The following is a 16,216-nucleotide window of genomic DNA, read 5'->3' on the forward strand; positions in this document are numbered from 1 at the left end:
GCAACGCCAGGGTTGTGGGTTCGATTCCCACGGGGGGCCAGTACAAAAAAAAAAAAAAAAGTATGGATGTATGTACTTGTAAGTCGCTCTGGATAAGAGCGTCTGCTAAATGACTTAAATGTAATGTAAATGTAAATATACAGGGCATTATATAAGAGCCCTTGACTTTTTCCACATTTTGTTACGTTACAGCCTTATTCGAAAATTGATTAAATGCATTTTTTCCCTCGTCAATATAAACACAATAGCCCATAATGATAAACCGAAAACAGGTTTTTAGAAATTTTAGCAAATCTATACCTTATTTGGTAAGTATTCAGACCCTTTGCTCTGAGACTCCAAATTGAGCTCAAGTGCATCCTGTTTCCATTGATCATCCTTGAGATGTTTCTACTTGACTGGAGTCCACATGTGGTAAATTCAAATGATTGGACATGTTTGGAAAAGGAACGCACCTGTCTATATAAGGTCCCACAGTTGACAGTGCATGTCAGAGCAAAATCCAAGCAATGAGGTCGAAGAAATTGTCCTTTGAGCTTCGAGACAGGTTTGTGGCGAGGCACAGATCTGGAGAAGGGTACCAAAACATTTCTCAAATCTCTGTTGGCTGGGCTCCCCGCTTGTGTCGTCAAACTCCTACCCCACGTTGGGCGCAAACCTTTTAAGGGCTCCCGAGTGGCGCAGGGGTCTAAGGCACTGCATCTCAGTGCAAGAGGCATCACTACAGTCCCTGGTACGAATCCAGGCTAAATCACATCCGACCGTGATTGGGAGTGCCATAGGGAAGCGCACAATTGGCCCAGCATCGTCTGGGTTTGGCAGTCATTGTAAATAATAATTGTTTTTTTAACTGACTTGCCTAATTAAATGATAAAATTAAAAAGTGGGATGCATGCCAGCAAAGCCACTACACAACACATTCCTAAACAATACATTAATTGCACTATAACGGTGAGAAAGGGTGCCCACAAACTGTTACATAAAGCTGACCGAAAAGCATAGTCCAAACAACTTACCACTGCTACACCTGGCTATCAGCGGAGCCTTGTCTGGAAACGAAACAGTTCATTCAGCCTCATTTACTGTCTTCTAAAAAAACATGGCTGACTTGATTAAACAAATGTGGTTTCTACTGACAATTGAGATGTACAAACTATGGCATAAGGGGACAAGCGGATAAGAGGCAAAACCTAATTTCGATTAAGACATTCATGAGCGAAATAGGACGGACGTAGTCAATATAACTATTTGCTCAGCACTGTTGAACTATTTGCTCAGCACTTTTGAAATGCACAGCGACAAAATTCAGAACATGGGCCGTTCTTACAGTGTTCTCCCTGTACGCCAAGTCAGAACCGTAGGATAAATAAAAGGCATACACGCAGACAATGAAAATTCTTGCAATATTCAATGATTACATTTCTCAAAAACAGGTTATAGGCTACATGTGAACCACCAAGTCAGAACAGTAGGCAAAATTAAGAGGTGAAAATAGACCAAATTATTAGGGTGAGGCACATGGGCTACTAACATCTTACTACACAACATACACTTAGTATTACTTTCTTAGCTACAGTATACACATCTCCCTGGAATATTACATCATTTATGCAGCAGCAGACAAGACATGTTTTGACTCACCTTGTTGTGCTGTGCTCACTTGAACAGGAAGGTGGCACGGCAGTCCATCGTGGGCATATTCTGTCATCAAACTTTGTCATCAAAGTCTGGCTTTCTCTGGATTTATGGTGCTTTCAAGACAACTGGGAACTCGAAGGGGAAAAAATGGAATCATGATGACGTCAGTGATCTTCAGGTAGTAGCTGTAGAAAGAGGCCCGAGTTCCCAATTTACAATTCCGAGTTGGATGAAAGTTTAAAACTTATTTTCCCAGTCGTAGCTTGCTTTTCCCTGAGTTCCCAGTTGTCTATAACTCACTCAAGTCAGATGTTGCAGTACCGAGTTAAGTTGTTTTGAGCGCGGCACAAATCAAGCTTCATTGACAGAATGGCCAATGTTGAATGTTTACAATTATAAACTAGGAAAAGAGCCCCTTAATCTTAGACTTGGGACCACACAGAGCCACTCCACTGAATAGCAGGCTAATGATTGCTTTGCAATGCTTGCAGTTAGCCACTGATTCCCTGACAAACCACTCATTGTTGAATTTGCAATTTCCAACTTGTTGTGTAATGTTTGTCCAACGGCCGATGAGCACTGATACTTTATCTATAATTTATCATTATTTCTCTTCATATGACAAAGATTAAAAAGGATTTGCCAGTAGATTGTCGACTTAATTCATGATGATGACTGCTAGCTCAGATTTTGAAAGTATGATGTTGACATGATCAGTCCAATCAAAGCGACTGTAGATATCACATGATTTGACGTTATTTTCTCTGTGGACAATGACCTTGAGCCTTCTTGGATGGGCACTTCTAATGTAACTCTATGGCAGCACCCAAGGGGCTTGAATTTTCAAGTTCTACCCTTAGACTTGGCAGTGATGTATTGTCCCCATGAATGACAGAACACTTAGCCAATCACGGCACAAAGTTTCGTATTTTCTGTGGGCTTGCCCCACCTCCACAGAAAGCACTGAGCGAGGCTGAAAGACCTGCATTTTGGAGCTGCCTTACTCAAGAAAACAAAAAAAGAGACCATGTCTGTGTGCGGCTTTAATAACAACTCAATTACAGGGTCAGAGAGAAATCCTGACTGTAGTCATACAAAAACACTCCAGGCACTCAGCCAATAAGAACCATTCATACTGTCGGATCTAATATGAAGAACTGAATACAACCATAAGAACCATTCATACTGTCAGATCTAAAATGAAGAACTGAATACTAAAGAGAAGAAGAGGTTGACCAGTACATATTCATGTAACTTTATTTTTCATTGGCAGATCAATAAAATTTGCTTCAATGCAGTTATCCAAACACATTCATGATCAGTAACTAAAATAACTCATCTAGTTTTAAAGACAATTAATAAACACATGTATTCATTTCATAAACTGTGTATCATTAAATAAAGTTGTAAAATAATCCCCCCCAAACTAATGGTGAAAAGTGATCATCACACCATCTCTATCTGATACATGTTAGGGGCGGAAGGTAGCCTAGTGGTTAGAGCATTAGGCCAGTAACCAAAAGGTTGCTAGATCAAATCCCCGAGGTGACAATGTAAAAATGTGTTGTTCTGCTTCTGAACAAGGCAGTTATCCCACTGTATCTAAGCCATCATTGTAAATGAGAATTTGTTCTTAACTGACTTGCCTAGTTAAATAAAGGTTCAATAAATAAAAAAAAGTGTATACTAGCTCCTTCCCACAGAATACTGCAGAGGGACAACCTGGTCTCAGAGCAAAACGTATTATATTATCCATGCCACTCCATTTAATATGTTTGGTTACATTACATTGGACTACCAATATAAACTAAACATGTAAAGTGTTGGTTTCATGAGCTGAAATAAAAAAAACAGCAATGTTCCATATGCACAAAAAGCTAATGTCTCTCAAATGTTGTGCACAACTTTGTTTATATCCCTGTTAGTGAGCATTTCAGCCTTTGCCAAGATATTCCATATTAACATCCATCCATATCAAGATGCTGATAAAACAGCATGATCATTACACAGGTTCACCTTGTGCTGGGGGACAATAAAAGGCCACACAATGTCACAGATGTCTCAAGTTTAGGGAATGTGCAATTCTCATGATGACTGCAGGAATGTCCACCAGAGCTGTTGCCAGAGAACTCAATATTTATATCTCTACCATAAGACACCTCTAACGTCCTTTTAGAGAATTTTGCAGTACATCCAACCGGCCTCACAACTGCAGATCACATGTAACCACGTTGCTAATTAGCTAAAATGCTAAAGTCCTCTGTGATGAGATTCAAAAACGCAACCTTTGGCTAGACGTTTGAGTTACACGCCCATCCTACCACAGAGCAGGAGTAAGGCTTCTCTCCTACGTGTAAATGTTGGTGTGTTTTTAAGCTGCCCAGTTGAAACTCTCCGCACAGACAGAGTCAGACCAGGCTGAGAGGGAAGCAGTACCACCTAGTCAATTGTCAGACTAGTGTCTGACAAATCTCAAATCAAAATGAGAAGCCTCACAGAGGGTCAACACTAAGTGCACATCTTTACAGTAGAAGCTAACAAAACAAAGCACACTAAAACTGACAAGGTGCACACTGATCAGTAAAGTAAAGAGAGGCTAACATTATGTAATGCTCCCTTTCCTCTGGACAGTTCTCTCACAGTGAGAAACAATAGGATTACAATAGTGTTCTATACTTTCTTCATTTGATCCAATTCAACGTTACAACTTCTTTTATGAGATGAATTAAGTGATGGAGTGACTTTATTCTTAGCTGGTCAGAGAACTGATGAGGCTTTTCTCCTTAATGTACACGTTGGTGTGTTTTTAAGTTGCTCTGGTGAGAGAAACTCTTGCCACAGCCAGAGCAGACGTAAGGCTTCTCTCTTGTGTGTGTTCTCTGGTGAACTTTTAGCTCATTTGAGGTTTTAAAACATTTTCCACAGACAGAGCAGTAATAAGGCTTCTCTCCTGTGTGTGTTCTCTGATGAACTTTTAGCTCAGTTGATGTTTTGAAGCATTTTACACAGTCAGAGCAGGAGTAAGGGTTTTCTCCTGTATGTATACGTTCATGTGTTTTTAAGGAATCCAATCGGGAGAAACTCTTCCCACAGTCAGAGCAGAAGTAAGGCTTCTCTCCTGTATGTGTTCTCTGATGAAGGTTTAGCTCAGTTGATGTTTTAAAACATTTTCCACAGTCAGAGCAGAAGTAACGCCTCTCTCCTGTATGTGTTCTCTGATGTACTTTTAGCTCAGTTAATGTTTTGAAGCATTTTCCACAGTCAGAACAGGAGTATGGCTTCTCTCCTGTATGTATACGTTCATGTGATTTCAAGGTATCCGATCGGGAGAAACTCTTCCCACAATCAGAGCAGGAGTAAGGCTTCTCTCCTGTATGTATTTGTTGGTGTGCTTTTAAGCTGCTCATTTGAGAGAAACTATCCCCACAGTCAGGGCAGTAGTAAGGCTTCTCTCCCGTATGTATACGTTGGTGTGTTTTTAAGGTATCCAGTCGAGCGAAACTCACCCCACAGTCAGAGCAGGAGTAAGGCTTCTCTCCTGTGTGTATTTGTAGATGTATTTTTAGCTTTGATAGAAATGGGAAAATCTCCACACAATGTGGGCAGTGGTGAGACCTCTTAGCTCTGTGATCTTCCTGCTGTTGCTCTCTGGATGTAGAGAATGTCTCAACATGGTCTCCTGTGTGAACAACATCAGAAGAACCAGTCAGTTGGTGTGATATACATGTCAACCAAATGTATTTTATGAAGCCCTTTTCACATCAGTAGTTGTCACAAAGTGCTTTACAAAAACCCAGCCTAAAATCCCCAAAGAGCAAGCAATGCAGTTGTAGAAGCACAGTGGCCACGAAAAACTCGCTAGAAAGCAGGAACCTCGGAACAAACCTAAAGAGGAACCAGACTCTGAGGGGTGGCCAGTCCTCTTCTGGCTGTTCCGGGTGACATATAAATTCATGTAGGTCGGCTGTACAATTACAAAACGGGAATAAAACTATTTTAAAACTGGGTAGGAGTCAAAAACTAAAAAGGGGCGAAAGTCAAACACTATGAGCCATATCATCCTCCATTCACTATCACAAGAGTTAGAAACTACACAGCCGTATCACAGAACTTAACTACTTCACATCTTTAGTCTCCTCTCTGATCACTCCAGACAGCCCAGTGAATAAAACACATGCTGACAATACTGGTGTCAAAACATGCAAGTCTCAGTAGCATGAAATAACATCTACCTTCTCATTGAAACAGTTCATCATGAAACAGTTCTACTGTAACTTTTCATACACAGTGGGAAGTTGGAACGAACAACAAACTTAGTTAGACAGAACCTGTGCTTACCATGAGAAACAGATTTCCCAATATTCTCCTCCTCTTCTTCATCTTTAATGTTGACATTCAGCTCCAGTGTTTGACTGCAATCCTCCAGCTTCACTGATGCCATCTCTGGATCCTGCCGTGCAAACTGGTCCAATCAGGACCCAAACACTGTCACAATCAGGACCCAGTGACTGTAGGTTTGGACTCAGTGTGGAAGGTGAGAGGTAGGCCGGGTTTGTCCTCACTGTTGATGTTACCGGCTTCAGACTTAATTCAAGTCGTCCTGTAGATATAATGAGAAACGGACACAAAAAGTCATTGTCTTGACAGTTCTGCCACTTTCTTTATTATAACAAAATATATTAAAAAATGATTTTGTTAATTTCTCTCATTTCCATATATCAGGTAATTAATCATTGACAACAAAACATTAATTCACATTAGACAAAGTACACACTTTAAATTACACAACATAAGCGCACTTAATCTATAGTAGATCTCCTAAATTCACATAAATGCATAAATTACTCAAAAACCATTTAGTACAAGATTGCAGAATGTTTTAGGCAGTACTATGTACTATTTTCCTGAATAATATTCACTGTATTATTTAGCGTTATGTTGGCCTTTGGCCATCCCTATCTACCGTCCAACGGAGAGGGATGGAGGACAGAGATAGGGAGACAGGACAGAGATAGGGAGACAGGGAGACAGGACAGAGATAGGGAGACAGGACAGAGATAGGGAGACAGGACAGAGATAGGGAGACAGGATAGAGATAGGGAGACAGGACAGAGATAGGGAGACAGGACACACACAGAGAGAAAGAGAGAGTGGGAGAACGAGAGCGAGCGAGGGATGGAGGACAGAGAGAGGGATGGAGGACACACACACAGAGAAAGAGAGAGTGGGAGAACGAGAGCGAGCGAGGGATGGAGGACAGAGAGAGGGATGGAGGACAGAGAGAGAGATGGAGGACAAAGAGAGAGATGGAGGACAAAGAGAGAGATGGAGGACAAAGAGAGAGATTGAGGACAAAGAGAGAGATGGAGGACAGAGAGAGAGATGGAGGACAGAGAGCGAGATGGAGGACAGAGAGAGAGACGGAGGACAGAGAGCGAGATGGAGGACAAAGAGAGAGATGGAGGACAAAGAGAGAGATGGAGGACAAAGAGAGAGATGGAGGACAAAGAGAGAGATGGAGGAGAAAGAGAGAGATGGAGGACAGAGAGAGGGATGAAGGACAGAGAGAAAGATGGAGGACAGAGAGAGAGACAGAGGACAGAGAGCGAGATGGAGAACAAAGAGAGAGATGGAGGACAGAGAGAGAGATGGAGGTCAAAGAGAGAGATGGAGGACAGAGAGAGGGAGAGATGACAGAGAGAGGGAAAGATGACAGAGAGAGGGAAAGATGACAGAGAGAGGGAGAGAGGACAGAGAGAGGGAGAGAGGACAGAGAGGGGGAGAGAGGACAGAGAAAGAGGACAGAAAAAGAGAGAGAGGACAGAGAGAGGGAGAGAGGACAGAGAGAGGACAGAGAAAGAGAGAGAAAGAGAGTGATGGACTGACCTGCTAGGAGAGGTAGATATAGGGGGGAGTGTGTGTGTGTGTGTGTGTGTGTGTGTGTGTGTGTGTGTGTGTGTGTGTGTGTGTGTGTGTGTGTGTGTGTGTGTGTGTGTGTGTGTGTGTGTGTGTGTGTGTGTGTGTGTGTGTGTGTGTGTGTGTGTGATATGAACAATTAATCAAACTTAATCAAACAGTACCGACCACTCCCCCTCTTTTGTTTTGAGTAAGGCAGCTACAAAATGAAGGTGTTTCAGGCCAGAGAAATAATAGATCAAACGTATCGGTGCTCATCGGCCATTGGGCATAAACATTACACACCTAGGTAGAGCAGTGGTTATCTCTGTACTAGTATTATTCACATTATAACACCTAGGTAGAGCAGTGGTTATCTCTGTACTAGTATTATTCACATTATAACACCTAGGTAGAGCAGTGGTTATCTCTGTACTAGTATTATTCACATTATAACACCTAGGTAGAGCAGTGGTTATCTCTGTACTAGTATTATTCACATTATAACACCTAGGTAGAGCAGTGGTTATCTCTGTACTAGTATTATTCACATTATAACACCTAGGTAGAGCAGTGGTTATCTCTGTACTAGTATTATTCACATTATAACACCTAGGTAGAGCAGTGGTTATCTCTGTACTAGTATTATTCACATTATAACACCTAGGTAGAGCAGTGGTTATCTCTGTACTAGTATTATTCACATTATAACACCTAGGTAGAGCAGTGGTTATCTCTGTATTAGTATTATCTCTGTATTATCCACATTATAACACCTAGGTAGAGCAGTGGTTATCTCTGTACTAGTATTATCCACATTATAACAACTAGGTAGAGCAGTGGTTCTCTCGGTATTAGTATTATCTCTGTATTACCCACATTAAAACACCTAGGTAGAATAGTGGTTATTTCTATTAGTATTATCTCTGTATTACCCACATTATAACTCCTCGGTATAGCAGTGGTTATCTCTGTATTAGTATTATCTCTGTATTACCCACATTAAAACACCTAGGTAGAGCAGTGGTTATCTCTGTTTTAGATTATCTCTGTATTACCCACATTAAAACACCTAGGTAGAGCAGTGGTTCTCTCGGTTATAGTATTATCTCTGTATTACCCACATTATAACACCTAGGTAGAGCAGAGAGGACAGAGCATGTGGCTTTGTAACACACAGGTGTTTCATCTCCACACTGGGATGATTTTAACAGTGCAACGCCACACAGGCCTCATGCCTCTCAGGTAGGAGAGTACCAGAAATAAATGAATAAAAAGAGTATGATATGTTACGTTTTTATGGTTACATAAGACAGATGGTTACTTAATAAATGGAATTTGGTGGTGCTGTACTGTAACAGCGAGCTGAGCCAGTTGAAAGTATTGACGCCAGGGATATATTGTTGGTGACTGTGTGTTCCTTTATTGTGTTTTTTTATTCATTTATTTCTTTTTTTATTTTACCTATCACACTATTTTGAGAGTCCCTGATTTATATTTACTATGTTACATCTAGTCTATGAGACGAGGCTGCACCTTGACCTACATTATAAACACGCAGATCAAGAGGTGTGTTTTTATTTGTCAAACGGCAGTCAAGCATCGATCACAATGTCACCAGAATAAGACCCTGGAAATGTATTGGAAAGGAGTATCAAGATAACCTTGCACTTTCACCAAGCTGTGAAGGTAATCCTGTTGTTTAATCTGTAATAAACTGTATGGTTTCCCGAGCGGTAGTGGGAGGACCACACACCGTATCATCGCGTGACTCCAAGTTTACTTCCATATCATGGTTATTATAGCAAGATTTGTACATAAAGCCGTTTACATCGCCATTTCTCGTGTAACAGTATAACTTTAAACCGTCCCCTCGCCCCGACACGGGCGCGAACCAGGGACCCTCTGCACACATCAACAACGGTCGCCCACGAAGCACAGTCGTTACCCATCGCTCCACAAAAGCCGCGGCCCTTGCAAAGCAAGGGGCAACACTACTCAAGTCTCAGAGCAAGTGACGTAACTGATTGAAATGCTACTAGCGCGCACCCGCTAACTAGCTAGCCATTTCACATCCGTTACACTCACCCCCCTTTCAACCTCCTCCTTTTCCGCAGCAACCAGTGATCCGGGTCAACAGCATCAATGTAACAGTATAACTTTAAACCGTCCCCTCGCCCCGACACGGGCGCGAACCAGGGACCCTCTGCGCACATCAACAACGGTCGCCCACGAAGCAGTCGTTACCCATCGCTCCACAAAAGCCACGGCCCTTGCAAAGCAAGGGGCAACACTACTCAAGTCTCAGAGCAAGTGACGTAACTGATTGAAATGCTACTAGCGCGCACCCGCTAACTAGCTAGCCATTTCACATCCGTTACACTCGCATAATACATTTAAACGCCTACGGTGGTAAGCTTGATCACCTCAATTAACCCTGCAGATTGATCCTGTATTACCTCAATTAACCCTGCAGATTGATCCTGTATTACCTCAATTAACCCTTCAGATTCATCCTGTATTACCTCAATTAACCCTGCAGATTCATCCTGTATTACCACCCTGCACTTTGATCCTGTATTACCACCCTGCACATTGATCCTGTATTACCACCCTGCACATTGATCCTGTATTACCACCCTGCACATTGATCCTGTATTACCACCCTGCACATTGATCCTGTATTACCACCCTGCACATTGATTCTGTATTACCACCCTGCAAATTGATCCTGTATTACCACCCTGCACATTGATCCTGTATTACCACCCTGCACATTGATCCTGTATTACCACCCTGCACATTGATCCTGTATTACCACCCTGCACATTGATCCTGTATTACCACCCTGCACATTCATCCTGTATTACCACCCTGCACATTGATCCTGTATTACCACCCTGCAAATTGATCCTGTATTACCACCCTGCACATTGATCCTGTATTACCACCCTGCACATTGATCCTGTATTACCACCCTGCACATTGATCCTGTAATACCACCTTGCACATTGATCCTGTATTACCACCCTGCACATTGATCCTGTATTACCACCCTGCACATTGACTCGGTACTGGTACTCCTTGTGCTACTATTACTTTCTTTAGAAAATATTTCCCTTAATTTATTAACTATGTATTATTGGAAGGAAGTTTCAGTGTAAAGTCTACCAGTTGTTATATTTATTAACTATGTATTATTGGAAGGAAGTTTCACTGTAAAGTCTACCAGTTGTTATATTTATTAACTATGTACTATTGGAAGGAAGTTTCAGTGTAAAGTCTACCAGTTGTTATATTTATTAACTATGTACTATTGGAAGGAAGAGTTTCAGTGTAAAGTCTACCAGTTGTTATATTTATTAACTATGTATTATTGGAAGGAAGTTTCAGTGTAAAGTCTACCAGTTGTTATATTTATTAACTATGTACTATTGGAAGGAAGAGTTTCAGTGTAAAGTCTACACATTGTATTTGGCGCATGTGACCAATACAATGTGATTCAACTCGCAAAAACAAAAACCATTTGTATTTACCATTCACACCATAGTAACAAAAATAGACGTACAGTGCCAAGTCAAATTCAAGGACTTAAGTACTAATATTTATTTACTTTAAGCCCGTGTGAAAACCCTGAATTATAGATAAATATAGAAACAACTGAATGTGTCTGAATATTAGTACACATGTAGAAAACTGATAATCATTACATTCAGCTTCAAAACAGTAGAGCAACCGTGAAATTGTCTCTCTGGTGCAACCTCACTGTCTGCACTGAAGTCCATTGACTCAGACAGAGTTGCCGGCGCCATTTTATCAGCTCGTAAAAAAACATTACACAACAAAACAATAACATGTAAAACGAACTCAGAAATCTCAAATACATGGATTCTTTATGAATTTATCTTGACGAAATAATGTATTTTCATTCACTCAGACAAACCCAGTCTCTAACGATGTGACTTATCACGATCTTCACTCACTCGGTTTGACACAACAAAAACGTCATAAAACCTTTACCAAACGTGACAATACCTTGACGGATTTACTACCTAACATGTTATGACATGTTCTTTCGATATTATAAAGTGTAAACGTGCTATTACATACCTGTAGTAATACATTTGAAACGGACACAAAAGCTATCGTCTTCATAGCACAGTTCTTGTGCTCCTTCTTCTTCTGAGGTTTTAACGGCAGTTGGCATCCGATGCATGTTGCATTACCCCCACCTACTAGACTGGAGTACAACTCGTTAATACTTCGCTTGGAAAAATAAACAAATACGCGACTATCTACACTCACAAATATACCACCCTACTCCACTATTTAAATCTATTTAGTGCTATCTCAGGCCAACAACCTGAAAGGATGGGACACCACCACTTAACACACCCTGTAACTCTTTTGATGTCAAGTCTCGCACACACAAATACTTCTCTGCAGCTGCCACTAGAACCTCAGTTTTCAGCTACCTCCATTCCATTCCTATAGTACAGTTGATAACCATTGCTATAAATGACAAAAATCCAATCTTACCGAAAAATATATCACTTGTTGGTTTAACACCTCTGTACTGGTACAAATCTACTACTCACACCGCTCCTCCCAGAATTCGTCCCCCTTGACCCGTCTTACTCTACTTTCTTCCCTGCCTCAGCATATGACAACTTCTGCACTACCCTAACCCTGGAAACCTCAACCTGCCTCTCTCGCACGGGACATTTCTGATCCCCAGCCCCATGGGCACCCCTACAATTAACACATACCACTACTTTCCCCAATGCTACACATTCCTTTGTCTCATGCCCTTCTGCACACTTCTCACACCCAGGAACCTCCCTCCAAAACACTGCTGCCACATGCCCATAACCTTGACACCTGTAACAACGTAATGTATTCAGCACAAAAGCTTGTACAGGATAACTTTTATATCCTAACGTCACTTTTAGTGCTAGTTCTTCTTCAATGTTTTATTTCAGGCTTCACCTATTGGTGTATCTCTACCAACTAGAGTACCGGTAGTGAATAAAACATTTAAATATCAGGCCTCCCGAGTGGCACAGTGGTCTAATGCACTGCTGTTAGCTGTGCAACTAGAGATCCTGGTTCGAGTCCAGGCTCTGTCACAGCCGGCCACGACTGGGAGACCCATGGGGCGGTGCACAATTGGCCCAGTGTAATCCAGGAGAGGGTTTGGCCGGCAGGGATGTTCTTGTCCCATGTGGGTAGTTGTTTTGTGTGTCTTCACCTTACAGAACTGTTTCGTTTCGTTCACTCTCTTGGTTGTTTTATTTGTTATTGCAGTGTTCAGTTTATTTATTAAAATTAACATGGACACTTACCACACTGCGTTTTGGTCCGATCCTTCCTATTCCTCATCCGACGATCGTTACAGGTATGCCATCAAGCCCTGGGTTTTTTCCAGACTGAAAGGATTTAATTGCTTCAAAAAGTTCTTCCTCTGTAATTTGGCCTTTGCACTGATCTTTCTGTACATTTGTTAATTTTCCATTTTTTTTATATTATTTGGAAAGAATTCCTTACCATAATCTTCATTCAGCGGGAAAGGATGAGATGGAAAAGAGAACATCTGCCTAAAATAAGTAGCTTCCTCTTTTAAAATATAATTCGGAGAATCATAGATGACTCCGTCTTCAGTAACGAGTTTCTGCAAATTATTTTTGTTAGCGTTCCTGTATTGGAGATTCAGGAAGAATTTTGTGCATTTTTCTCCATATTCCATCCAGTTTGCTTTATTTTTGTAATAGATTACATTAGATCGTTCTTGAATAAGTTCCTCAAGTTCTTTTTGTTTTTCCTCTAACTTATTTTGTATCTCTGTAGTATCCTTTTTATTGCTATCTACCTGTACTATTAGTTCATGGATTTCCCTTGTTAGTCTTGTCTCTTTAGCCAGAAACTGCTTTTTTATTATTGATGAATATTGAATTGAATGACCCCTGAAGGTACATTTAAAGGTATACCAAACAGCAAACGGATTTGCTGAACCTATATTATACTGGAAAAAAATCAGTTATAAATTATTTTGTCTTAGTTAAAAATAAGTTGTCCTCCAGTAAACTTTGATTAAATTTCCAAAATCCACGTCCACGTGGAAAACATATAAGAGTTATGTGATTGCCAATTAGATGATGATCCGATCGCATTCTGTCTCCTATTAAAACTTTTTAAACCTTTGATGCAAGAGAGAAAAAGACAAGAAAGTATTCAAGACGACTAGCTTGATTAAGTCTCCTCCATGTATATCTCACTAGGTCGGGGTTTTTTAGTCTCCAAATATCTACTATTTCTAATGTGTCCATAATATTTCTGATTTCCTTAAGGGCACGGTGATGATAGTTTGTAGAGTGATTAGCTTTAGGGTCCATTGAGGTACTTAACATTTACATTTAAGTCATTTAGCAGACGCTCTTATCCAGAGCGACTTACAAATTGGTGCATTCACCTTATGATATCCAGTGGAACAACCACTTTACAATAGTGCATCTAACTCTTTTAAGGGGGGGGGGGGGGGGGGGGGGGGTTAGAAGGATTACTTTATCCTATCCTAGGTATTCCTTAAAGAGGTGGGGTTTCAGGTGTCTCCGGAAGGTGGTGATTGACTCCGCTGACCTGGCGTCGTGAGGGAGTTTGTTCCACCATTGGGGTGCCAGAGCAGCGAACAGTTTTGACTGGGCTGAGCGGGAACTGTACTTCCTCAGAGGTAGGGAGGCGAGCAGGCCAGAGGTGGATGAACGCAGTGCCCTTGTTTGGGTGTAGGGCCTGATCAGAGCCTGAAGGTACGGAGGTGCCGTTCCCCTCACAGCTCCGTAGGCAAGCACCATGGTCTTGTAGCGGATGCGAGCTTCAACTGGAAGCCAGTGGAGAGAGCGGACTTAACACTGTGTTATAGTCTCCTACCATAATGATTAGATCATCTGTTGCCTGTCAGTTCAATAAATTGGTATAAATGTTTTCGAAGAAATGTGGATCATCCTGATTTGGACCATATAAATTAATGAGCCAATTCTCTTTTTCGTCCACTTTCATATTCAAAAGGATCCACCTTCCTTGCAAATCATTCCTGATTATTTGCACATTCAGATCGAAATGATTGTTAATTAATGTCATCACACCCTTTCCCCATTCCTTTTCCCACGCAACTTCATCTAAGGATGTAGAGTGAGTTTCCTGTAAACAGTATACGTTATATTCCTTTTTCCACACAACTTCATCTAAGGATGTAGAGTGAGTTTCCTGTTAACAGTATATGTTATATTCCTTTTCTTTTAGCCATGTAAAGACGGATCTTTTTTTATAAACTGCTAAACCATTACAATTATAACTGGCTACACTTATTTCACCCCTTACTGTAACTAGATACTATTCTCAGTCAAAATTGACCATAATTTGTCTTTGTAAAGTTACTGCCATCAGAGGTATTATGAAGGTCAAAACTAGAGCTTTCAAATGTCTGATATTTACAATTCAAGAAATAGGTTCCAGCAATATTTGTTTTATTCCCTTGCCTGTTTGCCTGTGAGCCAATGCCACAGATGTTAGAAAATTGAGACAAGATATTATGTGTGTGGCAAATCTGAGTGGGTTGATGTGTATGATATTGGATGGGATATAGTGAGAGTGTGTACAATGTCTGTATAAGAGTAAGACTATAATCTGTGATGTCCAAATAAATAATAACTCTGCCAATGTGCATGGTTGAGTGTCTGTGTGTGTAACAAGTAGTGCGTATAGCCTTGATATTCATGATGATAATTGTAATCCATATCGTATCACCATCATAGTTGCATCATAATTACCTTTAACATAATTGAAAATATAACCCAGCATTTCCATAGCAGTTGATGTTTCACATGATCATGAAAGAGACCTTGCATTACTCTAGAGACGACTTCACTACAGTACAAATGTTTTCCGTACAATATGTTATTATTCCCCAATGCCCCTATTCTGATATCTTCCCCTTGCTTGTTGTAAACATATATAAACGTGTAGACAAATACATAAAAAAGATAGACAAACAATAAACACATTAAATTATAAAACAGTTCTCAACGAGAGAGAAAGGGAGAGAAGAGATGAGAAAAGAGAGCGAGAGAGAGAGAGAGAGAGATCAGGTGTGTGTGTGTGTATGTATAAGTCCGTATGTGTAAGCAAGCATGTAATTGAGTATGTGTGTGTTCATATCCACTTCATAATGTTCAGATAATTTTACAGTTCCCATACCTTCTATTTTTTTCTCGTAACCTGAAGTCCCTGTAGAATTTAGTACAGCCACGGTGTTATGGAGCTCTCTCAGAATAGCTGTCCATCTATAAAGAGTTGGTCCACAATGATAAAGGCACGCCTACCACCCTTCCTTTGTTGTCTTTGTACCGGATACAGTCTCTTACGTCGTTCGTTTATCTCCCTTAGAAATTGTTCATTGAGACCGAATTTGGTCCCTTTAAACTCCCTTCCTCTGCTTTTGATCAGCTCCTTTTCTTTGGTAGTGTTCACATTTTGCGATGATCGGTCGGGGACCCTTGGTCTTGTCGCTCCGAGCTCCAAGTCCGTGTACTCAGTGGAAAGCCACCTTGTTTACAGACTCTATAGGAAGTTTCAAGGTGGATTGCATGAATTCTCTGATCACGCCCTCTGGATTATTGGATGCATCCTC

At 40.9% G+C, this 16,216-nt stretch overlaps 2 protein-coding genes across 5 annotated transcripts in view; one reads left to right on the forward strand and one right to left on the reverse strand.

Moving 5' to 3' along the window:
• LOC129842855 (gastrula zinc finger protein XlCGF17.1-like) overlaps nucleotides 1-11,752 on the reverse strand; it is a 47,619-nt gene extending 35,867 nt beyond the window's left edge. The window contains exons 1-3 of one of the 3 annotated variants that reach the window (XR_008757697.1): nucleotides 11,644-11,752; nucleotides 5,977-6,238; nucleotides 3,798-5,317 (exon numbers count right to left, since the gene is read on the reverse strand). Coding sequence is in view for 2 of the 3 variants with exons in the window: in XM_055911546.1 (XP_055767521.1) it covers nucleotides 4,422-5,317; nucleotides 5,977-6,079 (999 nt within the window). In the remaining variant the exon portion in view is untranslated. Of the gene's footprint in view, nucleotides 1-2,877; nucleotides 5,318-5,523; nucleotides 5,951-5,976; nucleotides 6,239-11,643 lie in introns of those variants that run through there. The other 2 variants (XM_055911546.1, XM_055911547.1) reach the window with 2 other exon arrangements.
• The window catches only part of LOC129842851 (zinc finger protein 664-like), a 295,528-nt gene that overhangs the window by 105,921 nt on the left and 173,391 nt on the right, over nucleotides 1-16,216 (forward strand). The window lies entirely within an intron of this gene.

Source organism: Salvelinus fontinalis, unplaced genomic scaffold (genome assembly GCF_029448725.1).
Source record: "Salvelinus fontinalis isolate EN_2023a unplaced genomic scaffold, ASM2944872v1 scaffold_0071, whole genome shotgun sequence".
In the NCBI taxonomy this organism is placed as follows: Eukaryota; Metazoa; Chordata; class Actinopteri; order Salmoniformes; family Salmonidae; genus Salvelinus; species Salvelinus fontinalis.